The following is a 26,693-nucleotide window of genomic DNA, read 5'->3' as shown; positions in this document are numbered from 1 at the left end:
CTGAAACAGAAGACCGGGGTCTTGTCCAAAGCTCCATTAAACTGCCGAAAGTCCTTCTAGAGCTGAAACATCCTCCTATCGTCATGCTGGGACATTCCACGGCACGCCAGAGACCCTGCGCTAATCCTGCCGGCATGGGAATCATTATTGATAGAATCCTAATGCATTACCTCAGGGCCCGCTTATTGTTGGTAAAGATTATTATTTAAGAGTAAACCAAAACCCAGAGAAGGTCTCCAGTTTCATAGAAATTTATCAAAAGAAAACGTTATTCTTGGCTTAGTGTGATACCACTTTGAACAGGGCAATTGAAACAAACTGTGCTCCTCGCTGCGCTCCAACAAGCAGGCTCGATACCCGCCAGCGGGTCATTAGGACACAGTGTGTAAACTGCGCGGGAGAGGAAGAACCTGACACTCAATCTGAGCAGATTTGCCCTAAGTCTCTTTCACTCGTTGGTTATTACCTTACATTGATTTCGGTGATCCGTATCGATGTGCCTCCTACTTTGCAGCATCGGGGATATTTTTGTCTATGTGAGTTCAGATCTCTTGATCTGGTTGCTATTGAAGTGTTGAACGCTGAAGTTTAGTATCAAACCACTGCTTGAGTGCTTTTTAAAACAACGTGCCTGTGTTTGCCAGCGGTAATGTTGATTTTGTAAAGGCAAGACAGATGTACAGTATATCCTTTCCTATTTAGTCTTTTATTTTTGGAAAAATTGCTCATTTATCATGGCTTTCGTTTTCTTTGTCTTGAGAGTTGCATTTATTAAATCTCTGTTCTGTGTTCTTGTGTTGTCCAGGTGCAGTCCTGCTGGTCAGTGTCCAGGGCATAGCTGTCAACGTGGACCCAGTTTTCTGCACATGGCTGTTGTACCAACCTCACAGAGGGAGCAGCAAGCAAAAGCAGGTACCTGATCCTCACATTCTCAGTAGGGCTGTCAATGGATTAAAATATTTAATCATGATTAATCGCATTATTGTCCATAGTTCGATCATGATTAATCTCACATTTTTTATCTGTTCAAAATGTACCTTAAAGGGAGATTTGTCAAGTATTTAATACTCTTACACGGGAGTGGAAAAATATGCTGCTTTATGCAAATGTATATATATATATTTATTATTGGAAATCAATTAACAACACAAACCAATGACAAATATTGTCCAGAAACCCTCACAGGTACTGCATTTAGCATAAACAAATATGCTCAGATCATAACATGGCAAACTGCAGCCCAACAGCCAACAACAGCTGTCAGTGTGTCAGTGTGCTGACTTGACTATGACTTGCCCCAAACTGCATGTGATTATCATAAAGTGGGCATGTCTGTAAAGGGGAGACTCGTGGGTACCCATAGAACCCATTTTCATTCACATATCTTGAGGTCAGAGGTCAAGGGACCCCTTTGAAAAAGGCCAGGCCAGCTTTTCCTCGCCAAAATTAAGCGCAAGTTTTTTAGCCTCCTTGTCGATAATCTAGTATGACATGGTTGGTACTAATGGATCCGTTAGGTTTTCTAGTTTCATATGATACCAGTATCATCACTCTAGCTCTTAAACCCGCTACAACCTCCGAAAGATCGAGTGCATTAATGCGTCAATGAAATTGAAGGCGTTAAAACAAATTTGCGTTAAAACATTATTATCGCTTTAATTTCGACAGCTCTAATTCTCAGACAAAATGTCTCTTCCTGGCCCTTTGTGTCAACATTTAATCATGTTTCCCTTTTGATGTTTCACATGTTTGCATTAATAGTAATATTAATAGTACCTGCAGCATATTCTACTGTTGCACTCATTCTAAGCGTCTCCAGTTAAGAGCCTGAAGGGAATGTAAATGTCTCCCTCCCTCCCTCCCTCTCCATTGCTTCTCATTCCCAGCTACCTTTTTCCATGTGCTCTGCTCCCTGTCTTCCATCCACTCTCTCTCTATTTATTTGACAGGGGTCATGGTGATGGTTATGGACATTGAATGCTCTGTGCCCACACTACATACACATGCATACATACACACACATGCAGACATGCTCGGTTTGATTGCCTGGGATATAGCACAGGTTCACCCCATAAAGGCACATAAATATATATAGTACATGAAAGTATCATATTGTAATACTTTAATTTTTTTTTTTTTTTTTTTTACAAGTTGCTCTGTTTCATGCCTCCTGCAGTTTGGAAGGGCTGTCAGCGTGCATGTGTGTGTGACAGACAAAGAGAGAGGGAGTTAATTGCACCAACTCCTTACTCTCGAGGTTATTGCTGTACGGGGGTAAACAGATGTTATGAGTTGAACTGCAGCCAGTGTGAGGGATACACAACTGTGGCTGCTGTGTGTGTGTGTTTGGACATGCTGCAGCAAACGTGTGTTCGTGTGTGTGTGTGTGTGTGTGTGTGTGTGTGTGTGTGTGTGTGTTTCTGTGAACTCAGCTGCCTGTCAGGGCCACTTCTCAAGGCCTGGCTGGTTTAGACCTTCAGCTGAAGGCCACACAACAGCCTGTGAAGGACAGGGGAGAGGACACTGACTAGGGTCAGGATGGAAGGAAATGATGGGAAAGGAGGACAGATGGACTAGGGGAGAAGGACGTGTGTGTCACATTAAAGCAGTAGTAGGCGAGATATTTTTATAAAACAGTCGCTATATCCTGACAGTAGTGCATGAGACAGGTAATCTGAAAAAAATCATGTGCCTCTGTGTCCTCCGGTGCTCCTAATGGCATCTGATTTCACAGACCGTCGGAAAACAACCAGTCATAGTCGAGCTGGAGTCTGCCGTCCAGCTGCCGTCTATGAGAGCCAGCTGTCAATCACTCGCGAACTCCAACCAAACGGTCAAACCAGGCAGCGCTGATCAAATATGAATCAATATTCTGTTACTGTAATGCCTATTCCTTGCCTCAAATGTCAGATACATCTTGTAGTGTACTGTTTAGCTGTAAAATGAGAAAGTTTGTGACCCGGCAGCCATATTGAGATCTGTCAATGAAATACCAAGCACCTCCCACCAGCCGGAGCACAGCCAATAGGAACGCTCTCTCTCTCTGAAATGACCTGTGATTGGTCAAAACTCTCCCGTCAAGGAGAGAGATTTTTTAAAGCCTGTAAACAGAGCCATGAGGAGGTGCAGAAGTATAGTTATCTCTCAGAACACTTGAATTACAATACACTGAAACGTTATTATGGGATTTTGCCCAATGATGCCAAAAACGTTCTGCCTACTTAAGCTTTAAGAGAGGAATGGGAAGGGCTTTGGTAGTGCATAGGAAAGAGGAGTGGGGAAAAACCAGATAAAAGATGATGGGAGGGAGAAAGAGAAGACAAGGGAAAGTATCAGAGAGAAGTGGAGTTACAAACAATGGAGAGGGAAGGCACATGGGGGTATGAGAGAGAGAGAGAGAGAGTAGAAGACATATATGGAAAGAGGTGAAAAGGAACGTGTGGAGGGACAAAAGAAAACACCTTTGATTGGGGTAGAGTAAGAAGAGTATGGAACAGAGAGGAGACATCACCAAGCATAGGACAGCATCGAGAAGGTGCAGAGAAATGAGAAGGAGGTAGAATTAAAAGTCAACTGAAACTACCCGAGCGAGCAGGGAGCACAGACTCACAGGCCACAAATCAGAGAAGTAGAGGGAGATGGTTGGGGAAGCGGGTAATGAAGAGGGGGAATAAGAGGAAAAAAAGGAAGGTTGAGAACCAAACAGGCATTTGCCTTGGCTGTTTTCACCGCCCCTCAGTGTGTGCGGTAGAAGGAGTTAGCTCATACTATGTCATCCATCAGGAATGAGCGATGGTCATTGGGTAAGGTACCTGCTTTTAGCATTGAGTAGTCAAATGTAGCCAAGCACATATTTTCCATGAAGTGTACAAAAATATTATATAATTTGTTTTTAACCATTTTACATTTTTCTCTAACACATGAACCAACAAAACAGTCATATGGTTTATCTGTACAGTATTTTACTGTCAAGTATACTGTATATATCGGTATTTGAGTTTTTTTTTTTCCAAACATGCATTTGTTGTTAAAACCTCCAATACAGTGTTTGTGAATGCTATGGGTGTATTTAAGTGTCTTTCTAATTAGAGAATATTTTGAACATCTTCCAAGCTGATCTAAAGATGCAATTTGTAAGATATAGCCAGAATTTTAGTTCAAAAATAGGGCTGTCCAATAATAAATATACACATATATTTGCATAAAGAAAGCGTATTTGTCCACTCCCATGTTGATTAGAGTATTCAATATTTGACAAATCTCCCTTTAAGGTACATTTTATCGTTTCGTTTTCTGTAAGCAGTGTGGCATGGAAGCGTGGTGGAATTAGCAAGCTAGCTAGCTAGCTGGTTAGCTCTTGGCCTTGATCCGCCAGGCTTTGGTGCTGCACTGATTACGGAAAATGAGCCGAACAGCGGGCTGGTGGCCAGCGGCAGCACCGGGTCTTTACGGTCCCCCCGCCTGGGGACAAGCCACCTAGCCAACTAGCCAGCCAGCTGTCTCCGGGAGCTGCTTCCGTTCTCTTCCGGGCGAGCTGCGACCACACACTTTACGGCCCCACTGATGTGGGTTCTGTTGTTACCATAACAACTAACAACAATCGTCATTTTCTTTTGTACTAGTCACATTACTACAGCAAACAGTTCATTGACCCTTCTACTCCTAGGTCAAATGCTGCCCCTTATTTCTTTGGAGCATGTGGCCAGATCTTACACACTGCACCTTTAACAGACCTGAATCTGATTTTCAAGTCGAACGTGACTTTGTGCAACTAACCTACTGGCCTACAGTATTTCACTCACCCTATGTTAAGTTGCAAAAAAAGCTTCGAAGGATTTGGCGTCATACCTCAGTCAGTAGTTTCAAATACTAATGTAATTTGGGGGCCCATTTTTAATCTTACCATAACCAGCCTCTGGGTCCCGACCCAGTCATTGAAAAACAACTGCATCAATGTGTGCGTGTGACTGTTTACACAGGCTGCAGTACGTGGTTGGCCTGCAGCCTTGTGCAGCTGCATCATAGCCTCGCGCTGCTGCTGCTGGCTGATGCTAATGGGGTTTCCTTATTTCAGACCAACCTTCCACTCTTCTGTCTTTCAGCCATCTCACTGCCAGCTAGTGTGTGTGTGTGTGTGTGTGTGTGTCTGTGTGCGTGTGTGTGTGTGTGTGTGTTTGGCCTGCCAGCAGCATGGGAGACTGCTCAAAAAAAACAGGGAGCTGTCACTAGTCCTTGTTGGTCTTGGAGGCCTCTGTTGTGTTCCACTGCATTTTTCTTTTCTCTTTCTCTCTCCCTGCCTCCTTCTCTGTCTATGCATTGTATTGCATTACGCATTGTGTGTCCTGTTTAACCCACATCTTTATAGCTGTCTAAAGTCATCCCCGGGTCATGGCCTCACTAACACAGTACAATGTTGGTACAATACAGAACAATATTTGAATAATTTGTGTTCTTACTCCTGATGTTAAAATAGCATTTTTTTTTTTTTAAAGACTGAATGAATGCATATTCAATTGGAAATGCAATCATGTTACAGTAAAACCACATATTTCCTTTCCCATGACCTCATGGATGCTCAGTCATGCTGTGATGTCATTGCAGACTCCAGGTTCAGTTCCTCTGGCCAAGAGGAGAGAGGACGAGGTGTCGGTAGGGAGCACACCGCTGGCCAAACAGCCCTCCAATCAGGCCTCGGACTATGCCAGCAGCCCGGTCAAAACTAAAACAGTGACAGGTAGGTTGGTCAACCCCAAGCTCTGCTATACTGTAGGTATAATATTGACTGTAGGTATAATGTGACATTACACTCCATACAATAACATGACATTAACTCCATGCAGCAAAGAGGTTTGCACACATAAAGGGAACAGGTTTGTAACAGATCTTCTCTCAAGTGTTTGTTTTCAGAAGTGTTTTGTGTAAAGATTAATATACAAATGAAAACTGCAACGACATTTACCTCTCCCTCGATATTTGCAATAACTACCACATGTTTCTATGTTTAAGGATATGGTCTTTCAGTGGTGGAATAACACTATTTTTACTGCATTTAACCTTGTTTCTATGCGATGAAATCATGTTACTATGTTGTTACATAACACACTACCGCTCGCTGACACCTGAGTGAACCCGTTTCTCAGAGGACACCACATATCCAGGCATGTCCTCCTCTGTTTTCCTCCTCTGGTAGTATTACTGCGGGCTCTGGATGCCCAGAATAGATGAGTGGCTTGGCTGTGCGGAGCCTTCTTCCATGCCAGTTTTCCGCTTTTCTGGGACCCCCCTGTTCAGAACGAACTCGTTCAGTGCACACACACTAACACACGCACACAACTTCACAAAATACATGTACATATCGGCACACACATACATGCATACATGTACATATAGGCAGGCGGGTTTATACTGTACCTGAACCTGACATGCCCACACCCTCATGTAGCATTGCTGTGGTCCTTGCTTACATGTACTGTAGGTTCTCTCCAGAATTTTCCAAATCGGTCTCTAAGTAGGAAACTCTGAACCCTTTGGATGGAGATGGACAGATTGGAGAAACGGAGGAGAGGAGAACAGAGATGAGGGAGGATAGATGCAGTTCCGGACCTTGTCACGGATGTTACTGCTTGCTTTAGTGTCAGGAACACACTGTTAGGTACACCAACAGTATCCTTAAGGTTTTAGGTTATTGTTGATGGTGGCAGGGCAGCCTGAGGGAGGAATTCAATTACTGATGATTCATGGCAGCACTTTGCCGCTGCTCCGGTGTAAATTTGGTGTCAGTATGCCGACGTGCGCAGCAAGCATTTAGTCCAAATGTCCGTTTTAAGCGAACTATATTTCTGTAAATTAAGCTAAAGCATGTTTGACACTTGTGTTGTAGTGGAATGTGGATAAATCAGAAAGTTATGCAGTATTAATGTTTACAAGCGCCTTAACTACAGTAGCTTGCTAACATTAGCTCGCTAACAGCTAATTCAGCATCTTAATCATCATCCATCGACATTTTATTTATCAACTGCACCCCTGGTAGACATGGGATGCTAAAATAATCCTTTGACATGCTGAAATCACATTTTTCTAGCCAGCTGCAGGCATTTTGTTAGCGTTTCAGCCCTTGGTTGCATATTGTGGCGCCAAATTGTTTTTCCCTCTGGTGAGTGTGGGTTTCAGAGTATGACGCTGTGTCCCTCTGGTATTTTTTATCAATGTGAGGAATCTGTTTAGTGGACCTCAGGGATATTGTATGGTGATCAGAAAAAACTACCTGGAACCTCAACACAAACACACACACACACACACTGTTCAGTACACTTCCACTCCTACTGTACCTGGGAGGATGGCTGGAGCAGTCACTCCGTTAAGGAGCTGTCCATGACACAACACAGAGCCTCACTGACTGCAGAAATGGTTTTCATTTAATACTCATGTGGTGTATTTACGAACCTAATAGCCCTCCTCCTCCTCTCTCGTGTTCCCCTATAGATATTTAATTAATGTGATCCGATGGAACGTCTTGGCTCGCTTCATGTAACTGAATTAGTTACAGAGTTTAAAAAAGGAATAAATAAATACGTAACAAAAACGTCTCCCCAGCCTCTACTGTTTGACTCTCACAGTGTTTAGGCTCCAGGTCCTCTAAACACTTTAACGGTTGAAACATTCTCTGCCAAAGCATCGCAGTGAAGAGTCGGGGGAAATAAGCAAGTGGTTGTTTGTCTTTTTTTTCTTCTTTTTTAAGTCCCTGGGAAATGTGTTCCCAACAGGAGTGATGAATCCCTGTTTTGGGTGAAGTCATCCTGTAGCTGTAAATAACATTGCATGTCTATGACGTCCCCCCCCATGTCAAGTGTTTTGATAGGAAAAATGCTCCTTTGACATTTTAAAGTCTAAAAAAAGGCCATTAGGGTTGTTTCCTTGCTCGCTTTAAAAGCTCACAGCTAAAAGGTCACGCTTGCTTTTCCTCCTGGTTTTCCCTCTGTTCCTTGTTTTATTCAAAATCTGCACTAATGGCTTTTCCATCCCGCAGCATCTTTGCTTACTCACATCTCAACAGCATATTCTCTCATTATGGGTCGTCAGTAAACAGTCACCTTGGCTCCAACGGCGCACACAAAGCTAAATCAGGCTGTAGCTTGTCAGCAACACTCAACTGACTAGAGCAGTGTTTCCCAAACTTTTTTTTCTGGCGACCAACTTTTTAAAAATGACAAACAATCGTGACCCGATTCACAATAGGGCTTATCTATAAATCGTGAGAGCGAATTTGTGCGTAAATGAACGTTCTTGACCATTTTTTCTGTCATTTCCGCATCACTTCAAATTATCTTGAATAGGTAAGCCAATCATTTCGAAGAGATATACGTTTGATAAATAACAACTTTATGCAAACCTAAAGAAGATGTAGTTGTGTTGCCTAAACTTAACTTTTTTTTTGCCTAAACCTAAAGAAGTTGAAGTATTGTTGCCTAAACCTAAAGAAGTTGTAGTTTTGTTGCCTCAACCTAAAGAAGTTGTAGTTTTGTTGCCTAAACCTTAAGAAGTTGTAGTTTTGTTGCCTAAACTTAACTTTTTTTTTTGCCTAAACCTAATGAAGTTGTAGTTTTGTTGCCTAAACCTAAAGAAGTTGTAGTTTTGTTGCTTAAACCTAAAGAAGCTGTTTTGTTTGTGTTCAAAACGTGACGTTTCATTCAGTTTTACAACATGTTAGGTGTTGCTTTTAAGTTTTACTTTCACTTTTACAACGTAGTAGGTGTAGTAGGCCACTAATGACCCACATCTATGGTGCTTATAGTGACTGATAACGCCTATTTAATGGCCTGACAACAGTAGAATCGGGTGGTAAATGACAAGGCCTAGGTTGGATTTTAGAATTAAACGACGACACACACATATCACACAGGTGTGTTGGCTGTTGAAATGTTAAGTGGTCAGCACATCTGGCCTGAAATTGTGTCCGCTGGATTGTTTAGTGTTAGACCTATTTGTATAAGGCATCTCATTGTTGGACTGCATTAGTTAGTTAGAAACATATACTGAGTCAGACTCGAGCTCTTTCTTATCCAAATATTTCTCTTGTGAAGTGAAAACAAGGCATTGGTAACTAGGTGCTGGTACTGTATTTTGTTGAAACTCAACCCCCAGTGCCCCAACACTCCCAACACTCTGTGCTGGAATAGAACTTGCAAGTAAATGAATAGCATCTTCTCTGGAAATTGCTGCGGTGTTACAGGAGTAGATGTAATGAAAAGTTACAAATTGTTTCCGCGAGCAATCAGAATAAGGAAAGGGCAGAGGCATTTAGCCCTTGTGGTTTTAATCATGGTGAAACAATAAGCCTCCCTGCAGTCACAGGACCTTGATAGACTGCAGCTCAACACTGCAGAGGAGGACTTGCAGCACAGCAGGTATTTAGTTTCCTTCATCCCAGTTCCACCTTATCCTTGTTACATAATAATGCATCCTTCCTGCAATTAACTATTTTGTTTCTCTGTATGCGAAGATGACTTTATATCTTGGGCCATGGAGGAAAAATATGAACTCCCAACATCTTGTGGTGATACCTGATACACTGTTCTTTTTAGATTCATAAATTTAAATTCTGTTCCACTTCATTTCTCTTAATAATACATTGTTCCTGTGATTAATTGGAGGATGATAAATGGAATGTTAATTCTTCACATTCCCCAGGGTTGGTCGTCCACGGTGGGGTAGATACTCGATACACAGAAACCTGATATGTAGACTGATCTATCCTGATATTTAGCTTCCCTTTGGGTAATAGTTGTTTAATGTTGAACTGTGTGGAAAGAGCTGTTTGCTGAGGCAGCTCAGGTAAAAATCCACCCAAATACAGAATTCACTTATGTTAACTCCATAACTGTACTCCCCATTTCCACCGCAGGAACTTTCCCCCGGAGCTAAGAACCTTTTGAGAAACTCATTGCGTTTCGACTGCAGGGACCAGGGTCTAAATTAAGTTCTGGGGACATTTTACGGAGCCTTTTTACCACCCGAAAAAGGTCCTGGTCGGGGGGTAATACTTTCTGTAAGTACCAGAACTTTAGGAGTGGAGTTTGCAGGGATGACCGTCGCTGATTAGAGAAACACACACAGTGCTTCTGCTTCAACTGTACCACTTCATTCATAAAACAAGGTAGTACTGGTATCGATTTAGGACCGTTTTAGGACGAGGGGAGAGCATTTATCTTTGTTTGATAACATTAAAAGTAAAGTTAGGCTCTGCTGTTGGCTTTTCGACTCATTCACGAAAAGAGAGAGAGAGATCGTGTGAGCGAGCTGAGGAGGCGAGCGGTAGAAGAGAAAGAGACGTAGCGCGGCGGTGCTGTGAAAATGAGTTTGAAAAGTTATTTTCTGATTGTTTTACGACGTTAACCTTCTCAAGCACAAATGAATAAACATCAAATGCTCAACCGATGATTAACTGTGGAGAGAGACTAAATATATGCAGCAGTAAATGTCGTCGCAGTGAGTCAAAACCTAACTTTTTTTTCAAGCTTGTTTTTTTAGATGAAACAGGCGGACACACTGAACTGCAGGCTGCAGAGTGTGTTTACCGCTGTGACCACCAGCAACCCTCGTCCCATGTCATGTTGCTTTTTCATACGTCAGAGGACTAGTGTGCCTAATCTTCACATCTCACAACTGAAGGAACCTTTTAGTTTCTTTGAAAAGTAGTTCCAGGTACTAAAAGTCCTGGGAACTTTTTGGTGGAAACCCATCTTAAAAGGCTCAGGGTCATGGGAATAACATATGTGGATTCTGTTGTTAGGGTGGATTTTCCCTTGTAAAGCCCCCCCGCCCCCCAGTCACCTCATGAGAAGAGCTGCTGACATCTAACATGTTATGATTGGAATTAGCCTCTCTAAAGATGATTTATTAATTGCTTTACCATGTGTGGAGCACACTGTGAATAAGGAGCTGGGTGTTTAAACAGGAGGGAGATGATGGGAGCTCACTCTGGTTTAGCTGTTATGTAAAAAAACACTGGCCAGGGTCAGCCTTCAAATCCAACTTGGTTATTAGTTTATCATGTTTGCCTGTGGTGTTTATACTTTGTTGACTGTTAGCTGGACATAAAACTGTCTTCTGCTTTTTCCTCGTCAGCAAGATGCATTTGATCTCTAAAGTTTAGCCGTTTAGCCGCAGCGAGCGATCTGATGGGTTTTTCAGAATCTATTCGTAACGGCTGCATGTTTACCCCAGGACACCCGATCCAACTGTTTAGCTTGGGTTGAATCAATAAGCCTTAATGATTTACTAAAGGGTAAAGCTGATGTGAATGGAGTTGAGAAATGACCATTGTGTCTTGATGGGCCTTAATCTCACAGCTGTGACGGAGCAAGGTTTTCAGGCAAATTAATAATTGCCCTGAGAAATAAACTGTGTTGTTGTAAGAAATTAATTGAAATGGACCGGCTCATTTTTCCCCCTTTTGGAGCGGGTACACAGAGAGGCATTCTTTCTTCTTTTTGCTAAATTATCATTTTGGCCTTTTCCTCGATAGCTCTAATGTGCTTGTTTTAACGTGACTTCAAATAAACGTCCAGATATATGACAAGGTCGATTTTAGTTGCGGGTTTATTGCCGGCATATAATTTCTCAGGGGACTCTAAGGGGGTTGTAATCACTGCAGCGGACGTTTTATTTTTCAGTCTTCAGTCATCTATTTAGGTAAACAGAGGAGAGATGTGCCGGTTGTTTGCCAGTTGGAGTCAACACGTGTTCGGGCTGCCATTCACGGGGATGCATGGGGAATAAACACACATACAGTAAGACTGGCTCAGGCTCAACAGGGGCAGCCAGCCAACTGGACTGCCACTGGTGCTGCTGCTCAGTTGACCTTCAGGAGAAGACGTCATGAGGTTCTTATAGGAAACATAACACTGGTATTTTGTTGCAAATTAATTTACCTTAAGTGTGCAACTCAAATATTTAACCCCTGAATGCTTGTAATGTATGTATGTTGTCATAATCCTGGATACTCCCTGTAAAGGGTGGGTCCATTACTTACTATGTTTTTTAATCATTCTGTAGCTTCATAGTGGTGTTCCTTATGTATTCAAATCTGATCATTCAAATTTTGAGTCAAAGTGTGTATGTTTTAGCGTCAAAATGTTATTTTCCCAAGCCCTTCTAAAAGCTTTTTACCCACTGGACCTGACGTAGGTTTCTGCATGATGGCGCTGCTATATATGCAGTATATATACAATCCTTATAGTCAGTGTATTAACGTTACATACAGTAACTTAGATGGCGGTCTGCACGCTCCCAGTTTGGAGAAGCAGACAGGATCGGATCCGCAAGTCACACAATACCGCAAACAAACTAACTGATCGGTGCAGCGGTAGACCAGCAACTCCCGTGTTCTGCGAGGTAAAATGACTGTTTTTGTAAATGGAGTCTGGTGTGGTAGCTTTGAAGACTGTCAGTTCCCCATCAGAAAGGGCTTTCTAATGGTAAAGCAGTGAAAATATTCTAAATATAGCGTTTTTAGGTGGGTAAAATACGTTTTTCTGCTGCTCCCGTCCACAGCAGCATTACCTCGCCGTCAGACAGCCCTATCCGACGGGGAACTGAAGCCGTTATATCGCTCTCTTCAAAGCCACCAAACTACATTCACAAAAGCAGTAATTTCACCTTGCAGAACACGAGAGAGTACATACAACCCCACTTCAAAAAATCCAAACGAACCCTTTCAGTTATTTCCAAACTTAGCACAGCTAACGTTGACTCACCTAGTGCTAGCGTTCACATTATTCATAACCTTATTTATTAGCTTCGATTAGCCTACTTTGGTAATATGTCACTGCTTTTTGCAACGTCTGAGTGGGCGTTTCTATTTGAAAAAAAATAAAAAAATAAAAACAGAACGCAAATGGACCCGCCCTTTAATGTTTCCCTTAAGTCACTTGAGCTGCTGATATTAAATATGCTAAGTTACTACTTCTTACTCCACAACAGTTGTAGTCCCAATTACCTCAATACTGCACACTGAAAAAAACAGACAATGTACATTCTTCAAAAGAAACGGTATGAATGGTCACAGTACTGTTTCAACTGATTACTCCTTGAGTGCATTACGGTAAGATTTTCTGCTCCAGGATACATACTGTTCTGGCCCCTGTCCCCCCCTGAGACACTCTGAAGCCCAAAACGTGTACTCTCCAACCATGCAGTAAAGTGGTCAATTCAGAAATATAAGTTAACAGTTTGCATGTCCAGAGTGTGGTTGTTTGAAATACTATTATAAGATTAAATGACCCGATGTGCTGGATATATGGAATATTGATATAGAGCGGTGTTTTGTTCCGCCTGATTATAAATTGGCGAGAGCAGCCTTTTCCTGTGCCTATTGATTATCATGGTTTTCCACTGGAGCTATTGATTTCCCCACAGAAATCACCTCGGGGAATTACAGAATAAATCATAATCCACTGGAAGAAAATCATTTTCAGAGTTTTTAGCAGTTCAAAGCCTCCTCAGAACAATTGCACTCGCTAGATGTCCCTGCTTCCAATTGGCCATTTGAACGCATGCCTGGCACTTTTATGATGTAAAGAGAGTGTTATGTTGTTTTGTTACCACACTCGGCCCTAGCTACAGTTTCGTAGTAATCAAGGGGGACTTTCCTTTAGGCTTTCGTAAGGTGCCTGTTAATGTGTAGGCAAATGTACAGAGACACACAGCACTAGTTCACTGCAGATCATTTCCCCAGAAAGCACTGAGGGCAAGGTGATATCATACTAGGGGCTGTGGGGCTGCCCAGCTCAAATCTCACTACCCATATCCACTCAGCTCCATTTGGCAACGAAATATATTTCACTCTGTCTCTCTTCCTTTCTGGCTTTGGTCATTGCACATGTTAAATATACAGGGCACATGTTACAAAACACCGCTGACTTTCAGGACCAGCGTTGGCTGAGTTGGACAGAAGCCAGTTCTGCTGGATGACAGAAACTTTGAACACAGCACATGGTGAAAAATAGTAGATATTTTCATGTTACTAAAGACACATCTGAAATTAAGATTGGCTCTTCATCGTATAAGGAATCATATTTCTCTTGAATTGTTTTTTCTTTTGTAATGACATATTCTTTGTACAATTATTTATTTTTTTAAAGAGGACCTATTATGCTCATTTTCAGGTGCATACTTGTATTTTGTGTTTCTACTAGAACATGTTTATATACTTTAATGCTAAAAAAACAACGAACCAAACTCTTCGGACTCCGCTCCCTTTCCGCTCTAACTAACTTTGTTTGAGGACGTGCCAAACTAGCCGCTAGGCAGGTATTATGCAAATGTCTTACTTGGTGACATCACTACATTACGGAAGAAAAGGCGGGACTTCAATCAAGGCGTTTCAGGCAGTTCAGGAACAGTGTTTCTGCAACTCCCTTTGGCGTGGACTTTGGCCTTTGTAACTTTGCAGACCTTTTACATGCACAAAAAATATATAACACACTAAAGGAAAGGGAAAAAAGCACAAAAAAATAATAGGTCCTCTTTAAGCCTTGTCTATGTGTTTTTTGTTCTAAAAGTTATTTCTTCAAAATTCTCCCTTTTCATAATTGTATGGCTCTGTGGTTGGCTTTTATAATAGCTAATATTTCTGGTCAGTCCATCAGGCTTTTTCTGGTCAAAATATATGGTCTGTCTAAATAGTCTGGTGGATAGACTAGAGGCTGAGGTTTTTGACTTCATTTTTAAAAACTAACCCCAACACTGATCATTTAACTCCCATCACGGGACTTGTTTGAATATTGCTTAGTAACATCACCAGAGGTGTTAACGGATTGTTTTTGTGTGATTATCCTTTACAAGAGAAGGACCGTGGAGCGGCAACTTTGAAAACAAGTCGGTTCTCCTCAGTTTGAGGTTGATTTCTGTCTGCCCGCACAATTACGCCACAAATTGGTTCACATAAAACTAGCCTCTAAGTATTTTCTTTATTTGTCCCTAATGAATGTTCTTATTGGCAGCAGCACCGTGTTCCTGATCGAGAGCCTCCCGAGTCCCGAGCTTCTCATTGTTCTCTAACATCTACCAGAGTAATGATCTCACTGGCTCTCCTTTACAATCCTAAAATTAGCCGTTGGCGCTCTGAGAACATACTTCTTTTGCTGAGAAACCTATCCTGAGACCTGGCGGTGCTTCTTAAAGGTTGGAACGAGAACTGTTGTCTTAGTTCCTGTCTGCTAGTGGTCTGGATGATGGGATTAGATGTAATTTTGCTGTTTACTGGGAGGACCAGAAAGAGAGAGAGAGAAAGAGAGAGAGAGACATGGAAACATTTGCATTGTTCACATTTTCAATCTGTAATGTAGAAGACAATATCCGGTGGTGGTGGTGGTCGTGGCTGCGGGCCTCACAAAAAAAAAAACGTTTCCGTACTGATGGCTTCTCTGTGATCTCAACCGTAGTGCGCCAGCAAAAAGGTCGGGAACAGGAAAAAAAGTCCAGGTCTCATGGTTGGGAGACGTATATTCTGGAAAGACATTAATCAATATATTTTGGAGAAAGAAACGGCAGAGAGAAACTAATATATACTAGTATATACACACATATATAAGAGAGAGAGAGAACTGATGAGAGGACGTCAGGCAGAACTACACAGTCATACATAACTATAATCTGAGCCCAAGTAGCTTGATGGAAGTCAGGCAGGTTTTTATTGGCTGCCGTGCGCTTTTCAGAAGGGGATAATATTTTCATTGTGGAGTTATTTATATAGTTTAATTTTTCTGGTAAAGTCAATAATTTATCAAGGTAATGATGGTTGGAGTGGGGAAAGAAAACAAGAAAAAGGAGGAATAATGAGATAGGAGGCCCCCCCTGAGAAGCATGGTTGTGGTCTGTAGGGGACTCTGCTCGCTAGATGAAAATGTCTGTGGCCTCTGCACGCTGATGAGCCCGTACAAAGCCCTCCCCGGCTTCCAGGACAGACGGAGCAGTCTGTGGGGAGCAGATTTGTCCTTATGTATCCCTTTGCTGTTTTCATGAATGATAAGGGTATTAGGCCATGTGGATGTTGGCTGTGGTTTTTGAGGTTGAAGTGAGAGGAGCAGACAGGGAAGTTGGGGTTGAGTTGTGGTTCATCAGACGTGGGGTGGATTAGTGCGCAGGCTGGAGTGGGCTTAGTTCAGACGACAGAGGAACGGGAGGGGATTGGAAACCGGGTCGAGATGATTTCACGAGGGACGTATCAAAGGGTCTCGGTGTCACACTGAGAAGACGCGTCTTTTTGTTTTCATTCTTTACTTGTTGTGTCATGGTCTGGATGGCAGACACTCTCTCCTCTCATCTTCTTTAGATGAGTATCTCAACTACACATTTTGTGTAGGTTGGATAGCGATGTTGTGCATGATCAGGCTGAACTTTGATGATAATGATGATGAAAGTGATGACGATTGCGGTGGGAAATGTGTGTGATCCTCTTCTCGCTTTTCTTCTAGCCAGAGACATTAGAGTCTGTCTCCACATGCCTGAACTGAAAAGTCATTCCGCTACAATTACCTTGACTGGTGAGGGGACTTCCTGAAGCAGAGCTGGCACAAAGAGAGATCATGCAGTGTGTGTAGGGTTGGGTATTGTTTGGGCACCGATACCGGTGCTAAAACAATATTTTTTAAACAATGCCTGAACCGATACTTAAAAAAAACATGCAAAAAAGAAAAAAATGACGGTCGACTAGATAAAAGTTTTTTAACATGAAATTGATCAAGATATTAACTGTTAACACAAAGCGAGCGTTAAGAGAGAAGGTGGACTACTGCACGCAATGTTTCTGTAAGTTATTAACAATAATAATTGGAATTGGAAGCTTTGAACGATTCAGTACAGCCCGAATTAGTACTTTATAAATGCAAGATTTGCAATCAACGTTCATCAACGTTCAACTGTCATGCCCCCAGCCACAATTTTAGACTGTTTATGTTTAGGCATTTTAACCGTGATTAAACTTTAAGCTAGCTGTGAGCTAACAGTATGATACCTACTGCCGCTGCAAGCGAGTGCAATACTGTTAATCAGCGATGGCACGAGACATGCGGCGATGCTTCTGTTACCTGTCATGTCCGTTTCGGAGCACCAGAGGGAGGTTAGGAATTTAAGTGGCACGGAAATGAGGAACCGAAATCTGCGTTACCATTTGGTCCACTAGATACCGGTCGTATAGAAAGGTTTCGGTACCCAACCCTAAGTGTGTGTAGAGTAGAAATAAATAGGCAAGATAAAACTCTTAAAACAAAGTCCTCTTGCCACCCTTTCACCCCCATTCCTCACCCGTTCGGTCAGCCTGACCGGGCCGCCACTTTTTCATGGCGGCTTCAATAACCCCATAACAAATGGAGTTACGTAAATATTTAAATAAACACCGATCTGCATCCAAAACAAATAGGCGGGCAGGTTTATTAAAGAGCCCCATTGCTGCCTCTGCACGCAGCTGTAACAGAATATACAACACTTCAACTCACTGTAAACCATTTGTAAAAGGGAACATACCAGAAAGATAGCAGGCGGCATGGGGAAACGCCGAAATCCCTCAATGAGGCTGTTTTTATGGCTGACTTGCTCAACCACTTGGGAAGGACGTGCGGATACTTTGCGCCATTGCTGTTGTGAAGACTGTTAAATCAGAGGGAATTTGTGTGTGTGTTCACACATTTTATTGCATTGCTACTCTGCCACAGCGGTGTTGTGTTGTACCTCATGAAACGAGGCAACACTGATTTGTTTCTCGCCTTAAAGTCAACGTGCTGTAATGGGGCTCCGCGTCTCTCGGCCCAGGCTGTGGGTCTTAAAAGAGCCGGGCCTTTCGCTCGCTGGGAGATGTGATGGAGCTGTTAAAGGGGATGAATAATCACCAGCAGAACACGAGAATGTTTATAGGGGACTGGACTGGCAGCTCTGAACACTGAGAGAGAAAGAGGGAGTGGTGGGAGAGAGTGAGAACAAAACAGAGGAGGAAAGGAGAGGGGAAGGGTGTATGGCCAGAGTTTGGCCAATAAGATATTAGCCTAATGGCCTAACAGAGGGTGAAAATGAGGACATGGCTGAGATGGCACGAGACAGGGGGAATAACCCCACTTTAAGAGGACTCTCAGGACTTGTTAGGCCTGGGCAGGTTTAAGAGCTTTGGGCGCTCCTGTCATATTTCTCTTTCATTTGAATTTAGACCTCTTGTGTTTTCTCTGTCTTTCTCATTCTCTGTCCCTGCCTGCCTCTCTCTTTTTTTTTTCAATCCCCTCCCTGCAGAAATGGCGGGCGCCAAGTCACTATAACAAGATATGGCAGTTTCATTCCAAATAATGACCCAGGATTAACAAACAGAATCCTGGAATGGTATTTAAAACAAAGCGGAGAGCAGACTGGCCTTGCATTGTTACTGCCTATGCACACTTTCTGATTGGCCTAGCAGACTCTCTCCTGGGAAGGACATTCACAGTCTTGCCTACCCCCAAAGTATAGAAAAAAATGACTTCTCTCCTTGGTCTATTTCAGGTGAAGGTTAGCCATAAGGTCCATAGGATTAGGGCAATAACCAGTTTTTAGATGAAAAGTGCAGCCTCTGAGGCCTGGCCCAAAAGTAATAATATCAAGAAGAGTGATGGGTTCCTCTAGAACATGACTCAGATTAAAATTTTGAAGGTGGAATTGATTTGAAATGAGAGTGTAGAAGAAGGTCACGGTGTTAAAGTCTGAATTTAATAACAGCAATTGTTGGCCCAATTTCAGGCTCTGTGCTGACGTGTGTGTTACCTCGCACGGCAGCTGGATTCTCGTGATGTCGGTAGATCACGCAAGAATTGCAGGATCACATATCACATGCAAAAATACGTCTTGTCAGGCTTCAAGTAATGCGTGTAAGTCCGGCAAGCCAGAGCACGGACCAATCGGCATCCTGTGAGGAGCTACTAGCAGCTACGGGCGTGGCTTACGTGTGTGTGTGACGACACGGAGAGGTGACTATTCGTTCTAAACAACAATGTTCGCTCCTGAAGAGGTTAGCGTAGATGCTGCAATAGCATCAGTTATATCAAAACTGGATTTCTTCATTAAGGCTTTTCTCGACAGAAAAGATGTAAATGCTCTTCTCTCGACTGGCTTTGGCAAAAGTTTGATTGACAAATGGTTCATCCAACCACCTGCCGAGTATTTTTTGAAAGCGCCTGCCCTTTTCCAAACAGTTTCCAATGACGGCTTTTCAGATGGTTCTCAGAAGGTTAACGCATGTGTGCCCGCATGTACATTGTATTAATACTCACTGCATGTTGTGCATTATAAAATGAGTTCCACAGGTTTATGTGAGTGCATACTGCATGTGGCACACTGTACACCTACTCATGTAGGCTTGCATATTCACAATCATGCATTTAAGCTCAAAAGGAATCATAGTTGTAATTTTCAAAATGCACACACACACACACACACACACACACACACACACACACACACACACCCAGTTAGTCTCCAACTTCTAGTCATGCGGGGTCCACTCCACCCTCACGCTAACAAATCTCATGGTGTGTAATAGATTAGTTTGGTAAATTGGGGGGACATGGTATGAGTGTGTGTGACCAGGATTCATGTTTCAGATGGCCAGAAGGGTGGTCTCTGTTTACTCTAAGATTTCACCAATGATGATTGGTGTGGGTGTGAACTCATTTGGGGTCTGTTTTAGTGTTTATTCTGTTGTGTGTTGTCAGGGCAGTGTGTGTGGATATATGTTTGCGTTGTATTTTCCGATGTGGGAAGGCGCTGTTTGGTTGGGCAAGGATGTAATCCGGGTATGGGGGGGATAACCAGGACTCTGACGTAAGTAGTGAGACTGTTATTTCCAGTGATAACCACCAACGGTGTGCACAGACATTGATGTCAACGTGGGTGCACCCAAAAGGTTACACATGCATATACACTACTTTACTTAACAAATAAATACACATTCACACACACAAAGAGAGCATGCCCAGTCCCTGGGGTAGCGTCTCCATGGTCTAGAAAGCTGGGCCACATGACAGAGAGCAGCAGCCACAGAGCTCTGTCATGTCTGTACGGATCCCCTGCAGAGCTGAAACAGGAAACAGCTCTCTTAATGCAGTGTGACAGGAATACTCTAACACACACACTGCCCGCTACAACAAAACACTATTGACAACCCAATGATATCACAGCGGTTTATGCAGCACTCTCTGCACATTACTCAATGAAAGACAGTCCATGAAACACAATCTGTCCTGTCAAAGTCAATTTCTGCCATCTGAGACGATGTGGATATTTAGCAAAGTATGCGAACAGTGGAATCGGTTGTGTACGAGGCTCGCAGAAACAATGTCGCTGACGAATAAGAATGAGGGAAAAGGCTAATTGGAAAATACGGGTTTGTCAAATGAACAAAATGTACAGTGCGGTCAAAGTACTGTGCATATAGTGCACAATGATGCAACACTGATTGTAGGCATCATGACAAAAACAGTCCATTTTCATAGTCCCTGAATGCCAGAGGCACCTGGATGCTGAGTGTGAGAAAATACCGTAAGAGAGTCCAGACACGATGATCTCGGCCTTCGGTCTGGTTTCTTCCACTTCCACACACACACACAAACTTTACACACACGCACCTGTGACCTCACCTCACACACACACATGCTCCCACCCACAAGTTTTAGGCAGGTTGCCACAGCGACCACAAACCAAGGTTACTAACCATCCTTTTTGTCCATCGCCCCGGCAACACACCCCTGTTGCCCCACCAACCCGCTTGGCTGTTTTAGTGATATTTGGGAGCGTGGCGTCTGAGGAGGCACGGCGGTGCTGTGACATCACCGCTGTTTCATGACAACTGTGGGATAGAGCTGCTGAGCAAGGCAGACCTTTTAAATCATGGAATATGTCTTAATGTGTCTTCAGAGGGACCCCCCTTCCCTCACCTCTGACGCCCTGATGGCTTTAACATCCACAGACCTCAGGCTAACCTGCTAGAATGTGCGCTCGGTCTATACGCCTCTGTCTCAGTCCCCTTCCATTTCTGCTTCTTCCACTCAGCTTCTCCTTTATCTGCGTGTCTTCTTCTCTCACCACAACTGTCCATCGGACACTGAAGGTGTCCTTTTCACCTTCAGGTTAATACGGTGAGTGCTAAGGCTAATTGAGGGAGTTGTTGCTGTGGGACTTGTGTGCTTGGCTGTTGCCATGAGTGTCGGCGCAGACAATCGACCTTCGTCTGGACCACAGCAGGCACACCAGGACATGTCATGTCTAGGACACTGTGTGTGTGTGTGCGTGCATTCCCTCAGTTCTCATAGTTCCCTCTCCGGCTGTAGGAGACAAGAAACCTGAGTGCCAACATTACATCACCTCAATGAAGTGTCAGTAAAGCATCATATAACATGATACTGTACAGCAAATGAAAATAACAGTGAATTATGAAGAGAGTTAAATAAAGGATTAATGCAAGACAGAATATAGTCACATGTACCATATATTGATTTTATATCATATGTTACAGGGTTCTACAGTACTTCTGTAGTACAGAGGTTACTTCATCACACGACCAGAAGTTTAAACAAAACTCAGTCACATTCATACTGGGCACTTTAAAATGATGCACAATCAGAATATGAATGATTTTTTTTAAGAAAAGCTGTTTTAAAACAATGTATGGATCCAATGTCTTTTGTCTTTATCGCTTTCTTTCTTTTCCAGAATCACGTCCCCTGTCCATCCCAATGAAGGTGATGCCCGACACCACGGCAGCGGAGTCATGGACAACCTCAGAGGAGAGGATGAAGGAGCTCATCGCCCAAGCCTGGGATGCTGTTAAACGCCTTACACTACAGGTACCAAACTATAACTCTATGCCATTATTGTTGTACTTGTGTATAGGAGCAGGTATACAAGATACCCATTTCCTTTGGATGGTGGTCCTTTGATGTTAGTCAGTGATATGCAAGATTTCACTGTATCTAGTCCTGTTGGGGGCAGAGTGGCCCAGTGGCATGTCCTTATACTCTAGTAGTACTTAGGGGTCAAGCCCCCATGTCAACAAGAGACCACCTTCCTGAAATATTGTTGAGCTACACGCTGTATTCACATAATTGCAATTAGATTGTTTGAAATCTGGCACCCACATATCAATCAATAATGACTTTAAATGACTTGGAAATGACATGGAACTTTCTGTTATACTGGTTTCGCAGCTCATTTTTAAAGCTATAGTGAAGATACCGGTATCATATGAAACTGAAGGGGTCCCTTGACCTCTGACCTCAAGATATGGGATTGAAAATGGGTTCTATGGGTACCCAAGAGTCTCCCCTTTAGAGACATGCCCACTTTATGATAATACAATGCAGTTTGAGGGGTTCAGGACAATATTCGTCATTGTTTTGTGTTGTTAATTGATTTTCAATAATAAATATATACATAAATTTGCATAAATCAAGCATATTAGCCCACTCTCATGTTGATAAGAGTATTAAATACTTGACAAATCCCCCTTTAAGGTACATTTTGAGCAGATAAAAAAATGTGCGATTCATTAATTGCGATTAAATATTTGAATCGATTGACAGCCCTAATATACAGTATACATAACTGTATATATTCCTTGTAAATACAATTTAGTTTTCCTTTTTATTTCTTCCTTTAGCACTACTTTTATACAGTTTGTTTTATTTTATTTGCTTATATTCTATTCTATTTTAAATATTTTGAACATCGGTTTATACATTCTCTGTGTGTAGCGTGGCCGGGGGGCTACAACTACACTTCATTATACAATCCTGTGTTGTATAGTGACTATAATAAATCCTTGAATCTTTAGCCTCCCAATATATGCCAATCTTTACCACATTTATCTTTGGGGTTCAAGCATCAGCAAAAGTGCTCTTTGACTTGACGTTATACAGAAGTTATTGGCTGTCACACACGTCCGGGAGCAGGTTTACATTTCCAACCACCATTCCCAAATCTGCTTTAGAGACCATTAACCCCTCTCCCCGTCCTCCTCTTCCTCTCTGAGGTACTGAGGTTTAGCTAAGCCTGGCCCAGCCCGGCTTAGCTCTCTCTGCGGTTGTGACCATATGGCTTCCAGGGACCTCTGTTAGCTGTTAGCCCATTAGCCTGCTTTACATACAGATGCGACGTAGCGTCTCAAGTCGCTTTGTGGTGGGTTGACTGTCTGGTTTGGCTGGCTGGCTGGCTTGCTGGATGTCTCTGTCCGTCTGTTTTGTAGTGTCTAACTGGACAGTTGAGTGCTCCCATTGTGTGGATGCCTGCTGCATCTTGACTAGACCAGTTAGCAGAGCCCACATCACAACCAGCCCCATCTGAAATACATCAGGAAGTGCTGACAACTCTCTGACAGGGCTCGTCTTGATGCAGGAACTGAACGTCATGGTGTATGCACACGTGTGTCTACGCACACAGTACTCATGTGGTTCGGTATATTACTGATTGGGGAATATGGACATATTTGTGTCCGGTAATGAGTTAGGTTCCTTTATGACTGCTGGTCTACAGAGTTACTGTGAGGATGGTGACCACATTTACCCAGAGTATTCAGTTTTCTTACTCAAATATCCAAGTTTTGGGTTGGCAGAACTGTGTTAAAATACTCCAGTTAGGCTCATATTCTCATGATGAAGTATCACACAGATCACTGCAGCATGGAAGTATTCTTTCACTGTTGGTTTTCTCTGTCAGCACACAGTCAAACAAGGTAACGGTTACATGGTGATGAGACTATCATCTCAGAGATCACAACTTCACGGGATTCTGTTTTCATATCTTTTCAGCAGCGTGTTGTGTACGCAGGCAGGTCATCACAGGCGCACAGACGTTTTCTCTTAACAGGTTTATTCACGGCAACAGGGATACTCTGTGCCAGGGAATTCAAGTAAACTAAATCGGTCTTTAATTGGAATATGGCTTATAGGCAAGTTTCTTTGTGCGCGTAAACAATAACCGACGATGCAAGAGTCCAACAACCATTCTTAATCTCATCTTAATTCTTATTGCTAGGACCACACAAAGTGATGTCAGTCAAACATGAAAGAGTGCGTGACGCATGCGAGTTGAAATAGTGCTTCGGAGCCCAGGTCCCATGTCAGCCCGTTGAGCTGTTTACAGTACTCCCACAAAAGTTAACTCAACCCGCTAATAGTTTGCTGAGCCCGTCATTGCCTCCACTTCCCTCTGTCCCCTTCGGCGCTGCGACCGGGACCACACCGCGCACTGCGGCGGTAATTAGGAAACAGTCTGTCCTGTTGACATGGGAGTGGAAGCGGACCAAACCCGACCAACCCGACAGCTGGTACCCCAGGCCTTGGATATCCCCAAACTTAAACCACTCCATTTATTTGAGTGTGGTGTAAACAGAATACCTAATGGCTCACACTTCTGCTGCACATGTGCCCAATTTGGCATGCGGGGTCTCTCTCCGTCTCTTTACAGAAGAGAGAGGAAGAAGAGGGATAGAGCGAAGGTGGAGGAACGAGATTGGGGGAGAGAAAAGTTACAAAAGTATTTATTATTCTACGGCTGCTGAGACCACTTAAGGCTGTTTAAACAGGATAGGGACACATGATAGCTGGTGATTGTGTAAATCGATGCAGTCGTGATGCTTTGTCGCTGTGACATAAATTCTTTCCTACAGATTCTCGGCAGAAAGCAAGAAAGAGGCCTTGCACGGATGCGAGGCTGTGGGTTCATCTTAATAGAAGTAGAAACTAGTGATAATGCAGATTGGAAAAGCTACAGTACATGAGGTTTGCATTTTCAGCCATTGTGTTGTCATTTATTCCGCCAGTGTCAGCAGTTCACAAATAGCATAGAATGGAATAAAACATGTTCTATATTTTCATTAGTAGTGTCATACATTTCAGGGTCTAATGCACTTTGCTGCATCATCCTTTATCTTCCCACAAGAAACAGCTTAACCTCAGAAAAAAAAAATCTGCGCAAGCAATTCTGTCCCACTGCACTGTACATTTCATTACAGTGTGACTCTAGACTTGAGTATAGCTTATGTAATGTCTTAGACACATCTCCCACTCAAAGTCTAAAACCAGAATAGCAGCTGGAAAAAGCAGAACATGCTCCGTTTCTATTTGTAGCTTTCTGCTCTAAAATCATGCTTTACACTGTACTTGTCTTTTTCAATGACAGACGTAGTTAGCTTTGATTCCCGGTGATGGCCCGTCATGCGTGGTTAGGGTACAGATTATTATCTGAATCCGTGAGTGTCACGCTCTATCTGTAGCTGAGTGCTTAAACCGAACCCCAGAAATGATTCTGGCTCCTCTGTGACTTCAAATCCAGCACATTCCTATCTATCTCAGCTTGTAACACCCTCTTCTCCTGTTACCTCAGTGGGAACGATAGGCGATTTTCACCCTGCAATGAAAATGGTCAAAACGTTATTCGTAATCCATTCAAAAGCCATCAGAGAACGTCCTTTAGTCACCTCAGGGAACTGTCGATGATCGAGACAGACAGGCAGCTAATGGTGAAAACAGACGAGCCGGCTGGTCCAAAGAGAAATGGTTCAGCGAATCACCGCTTGGACAATTAGGGGTCCCACAGTCTTAAACAGTAGTTGATTAGTGTTGATGCTCCTCAGGAATGATGAACTGAGAGAATGAGAGAATCTGGATGTGGAGGAAAAAGACATTCACTCAGAGTGATAGAGCCAGTGGGCCCTATCCAACACCTGGCGCAAAGCGAAGCGCACCTGTCATTGCTAGTTTCAGACCTACGCAGTTGTCATTTTCATGCCCACGTTGTGTAAGTAGCAGATGAACTTGAGCCCATCTGTGTGCCCATGGCCGTGTTGGTCTTAAAATGATGTGTGGTCAGGTTCTTTGTTGGCGCATTGCTATCTTGAGGTGGCAGAAAGCGATTGCCCATTGACCGACAAAAACCTGGTCTAAAGTCTGGCGCAGTATTTTCCTGCTATTTAAAGGGGGCATTATTCAGATAAAAAGATGTGTCTACATTGGAAGGTTCACAACACACATTCACAAAGTCTGTGGGCCATCTCCCCCTAAACGGCGCCGTTTTGAGGCTGATGGATCCACGCGTTAAGCACCGCCTCTCCGGCTGAAACCCTGTGCGTAAAGCAGCTCTGGAGCTCAGACGGACACGCCCTAAATGCACTTACGCCATGCACTTTGGACCAACCATGCGCTATAGATCGTTTAAATAGGGCCCAGTGTCTTTGTCACACCATTGCAACACAGGCATGGTGAGGTCAGAGAGCCATACCTTCCAAAGTGAGCCCCTCAAGCCCAAGATGGTGGAGAAATTGAAGTTGAAATTACGTACGGCACAGAACATCTGCGTTATACACACGAGGGAGAGAGTGTGTGTTTTTCCCTGCAGAGGCAACTAAGTCTCTTGGTCATGCAAGGCTACAACATGTGTAGGTGGTGTTATTTTAGTAGTCACTTCGCATTAGGGCTGAAGAGCAGTGCTGCAATTGTCACCCTGGCCAGAGTGGCCTGGCACATCTTCAGATGGCCATTTGCCCTCAGCCTTGGAGTTCTGACCCTCCGCTTCACTTCCTTCTCTTCCTTCTCTTGCTCCAACTCATTGCGTTACTCCTTACATCTCCTGACCTCCTTACTCTGCCTTCCGTGTTCTTACCTCTTGGGTCTTTCTCTCTCCCCTGC

The 26,693-nt window shown here is 43.2% G+C and overlaps 1 protein-coding gene across 8 annotated transcripts in view; it reads left to right on the top strand.

The window, feature by feature from the left end:
• The window catches only part of LOC119497149 (vacuolar protein sorting-associated protein 13B-like), a 393,997-nt gene that overhangs the window by 154,934 nt on the left and 212,370 nt on the right, over nucleotides 1-26,693 (top strand). For 7 of the 8 annotated variants that reach the window (XM_037785043.1, XM_037785042.1, XM_037785044.1 and 4 more), the window contains 3 exons: nucleotides 806-912; nucleotides 5,602-5,734; nucleotides 21,724-21,857. In XM_037785043.1, the coding sequence (XP_037640971.1) occupies nucleotides 806-912; nucleotides 5,602-5,734; nucleotides 21,724-21,857 (374 nt within the window). Of the gene's footprint in view, nucleotides 1-805; nucleotides 913-5,601; nucleotides 5,735-7,482; nucleotides 7,603-21,723; nucleotides 21,858-26,693 lie in introns of those variants that run through there. The other variant, XM_037785048.1, reaches the window with a different exon arrangement.

Source organism: Sebastes umbrosus, chromosome 11 (genome assembly GCF_015220745.1).
Source record: "Sebastes umbrosus isolate fSebUmb1 chromosome 11, fSebUmb1.pri, whole genome shotgun sequence".
Classification (NCBI taxonomy): Eukaryota; Metazoa; Chordata; class Actinopteri; order Perciformes; family Sebastidae; genus Sebastes; species Sebastes umbrosus.
Note: the sequence above shows the minus strand (reverse complement) of the source record. Positions and strands in the feature narration are given on the sequence as shown.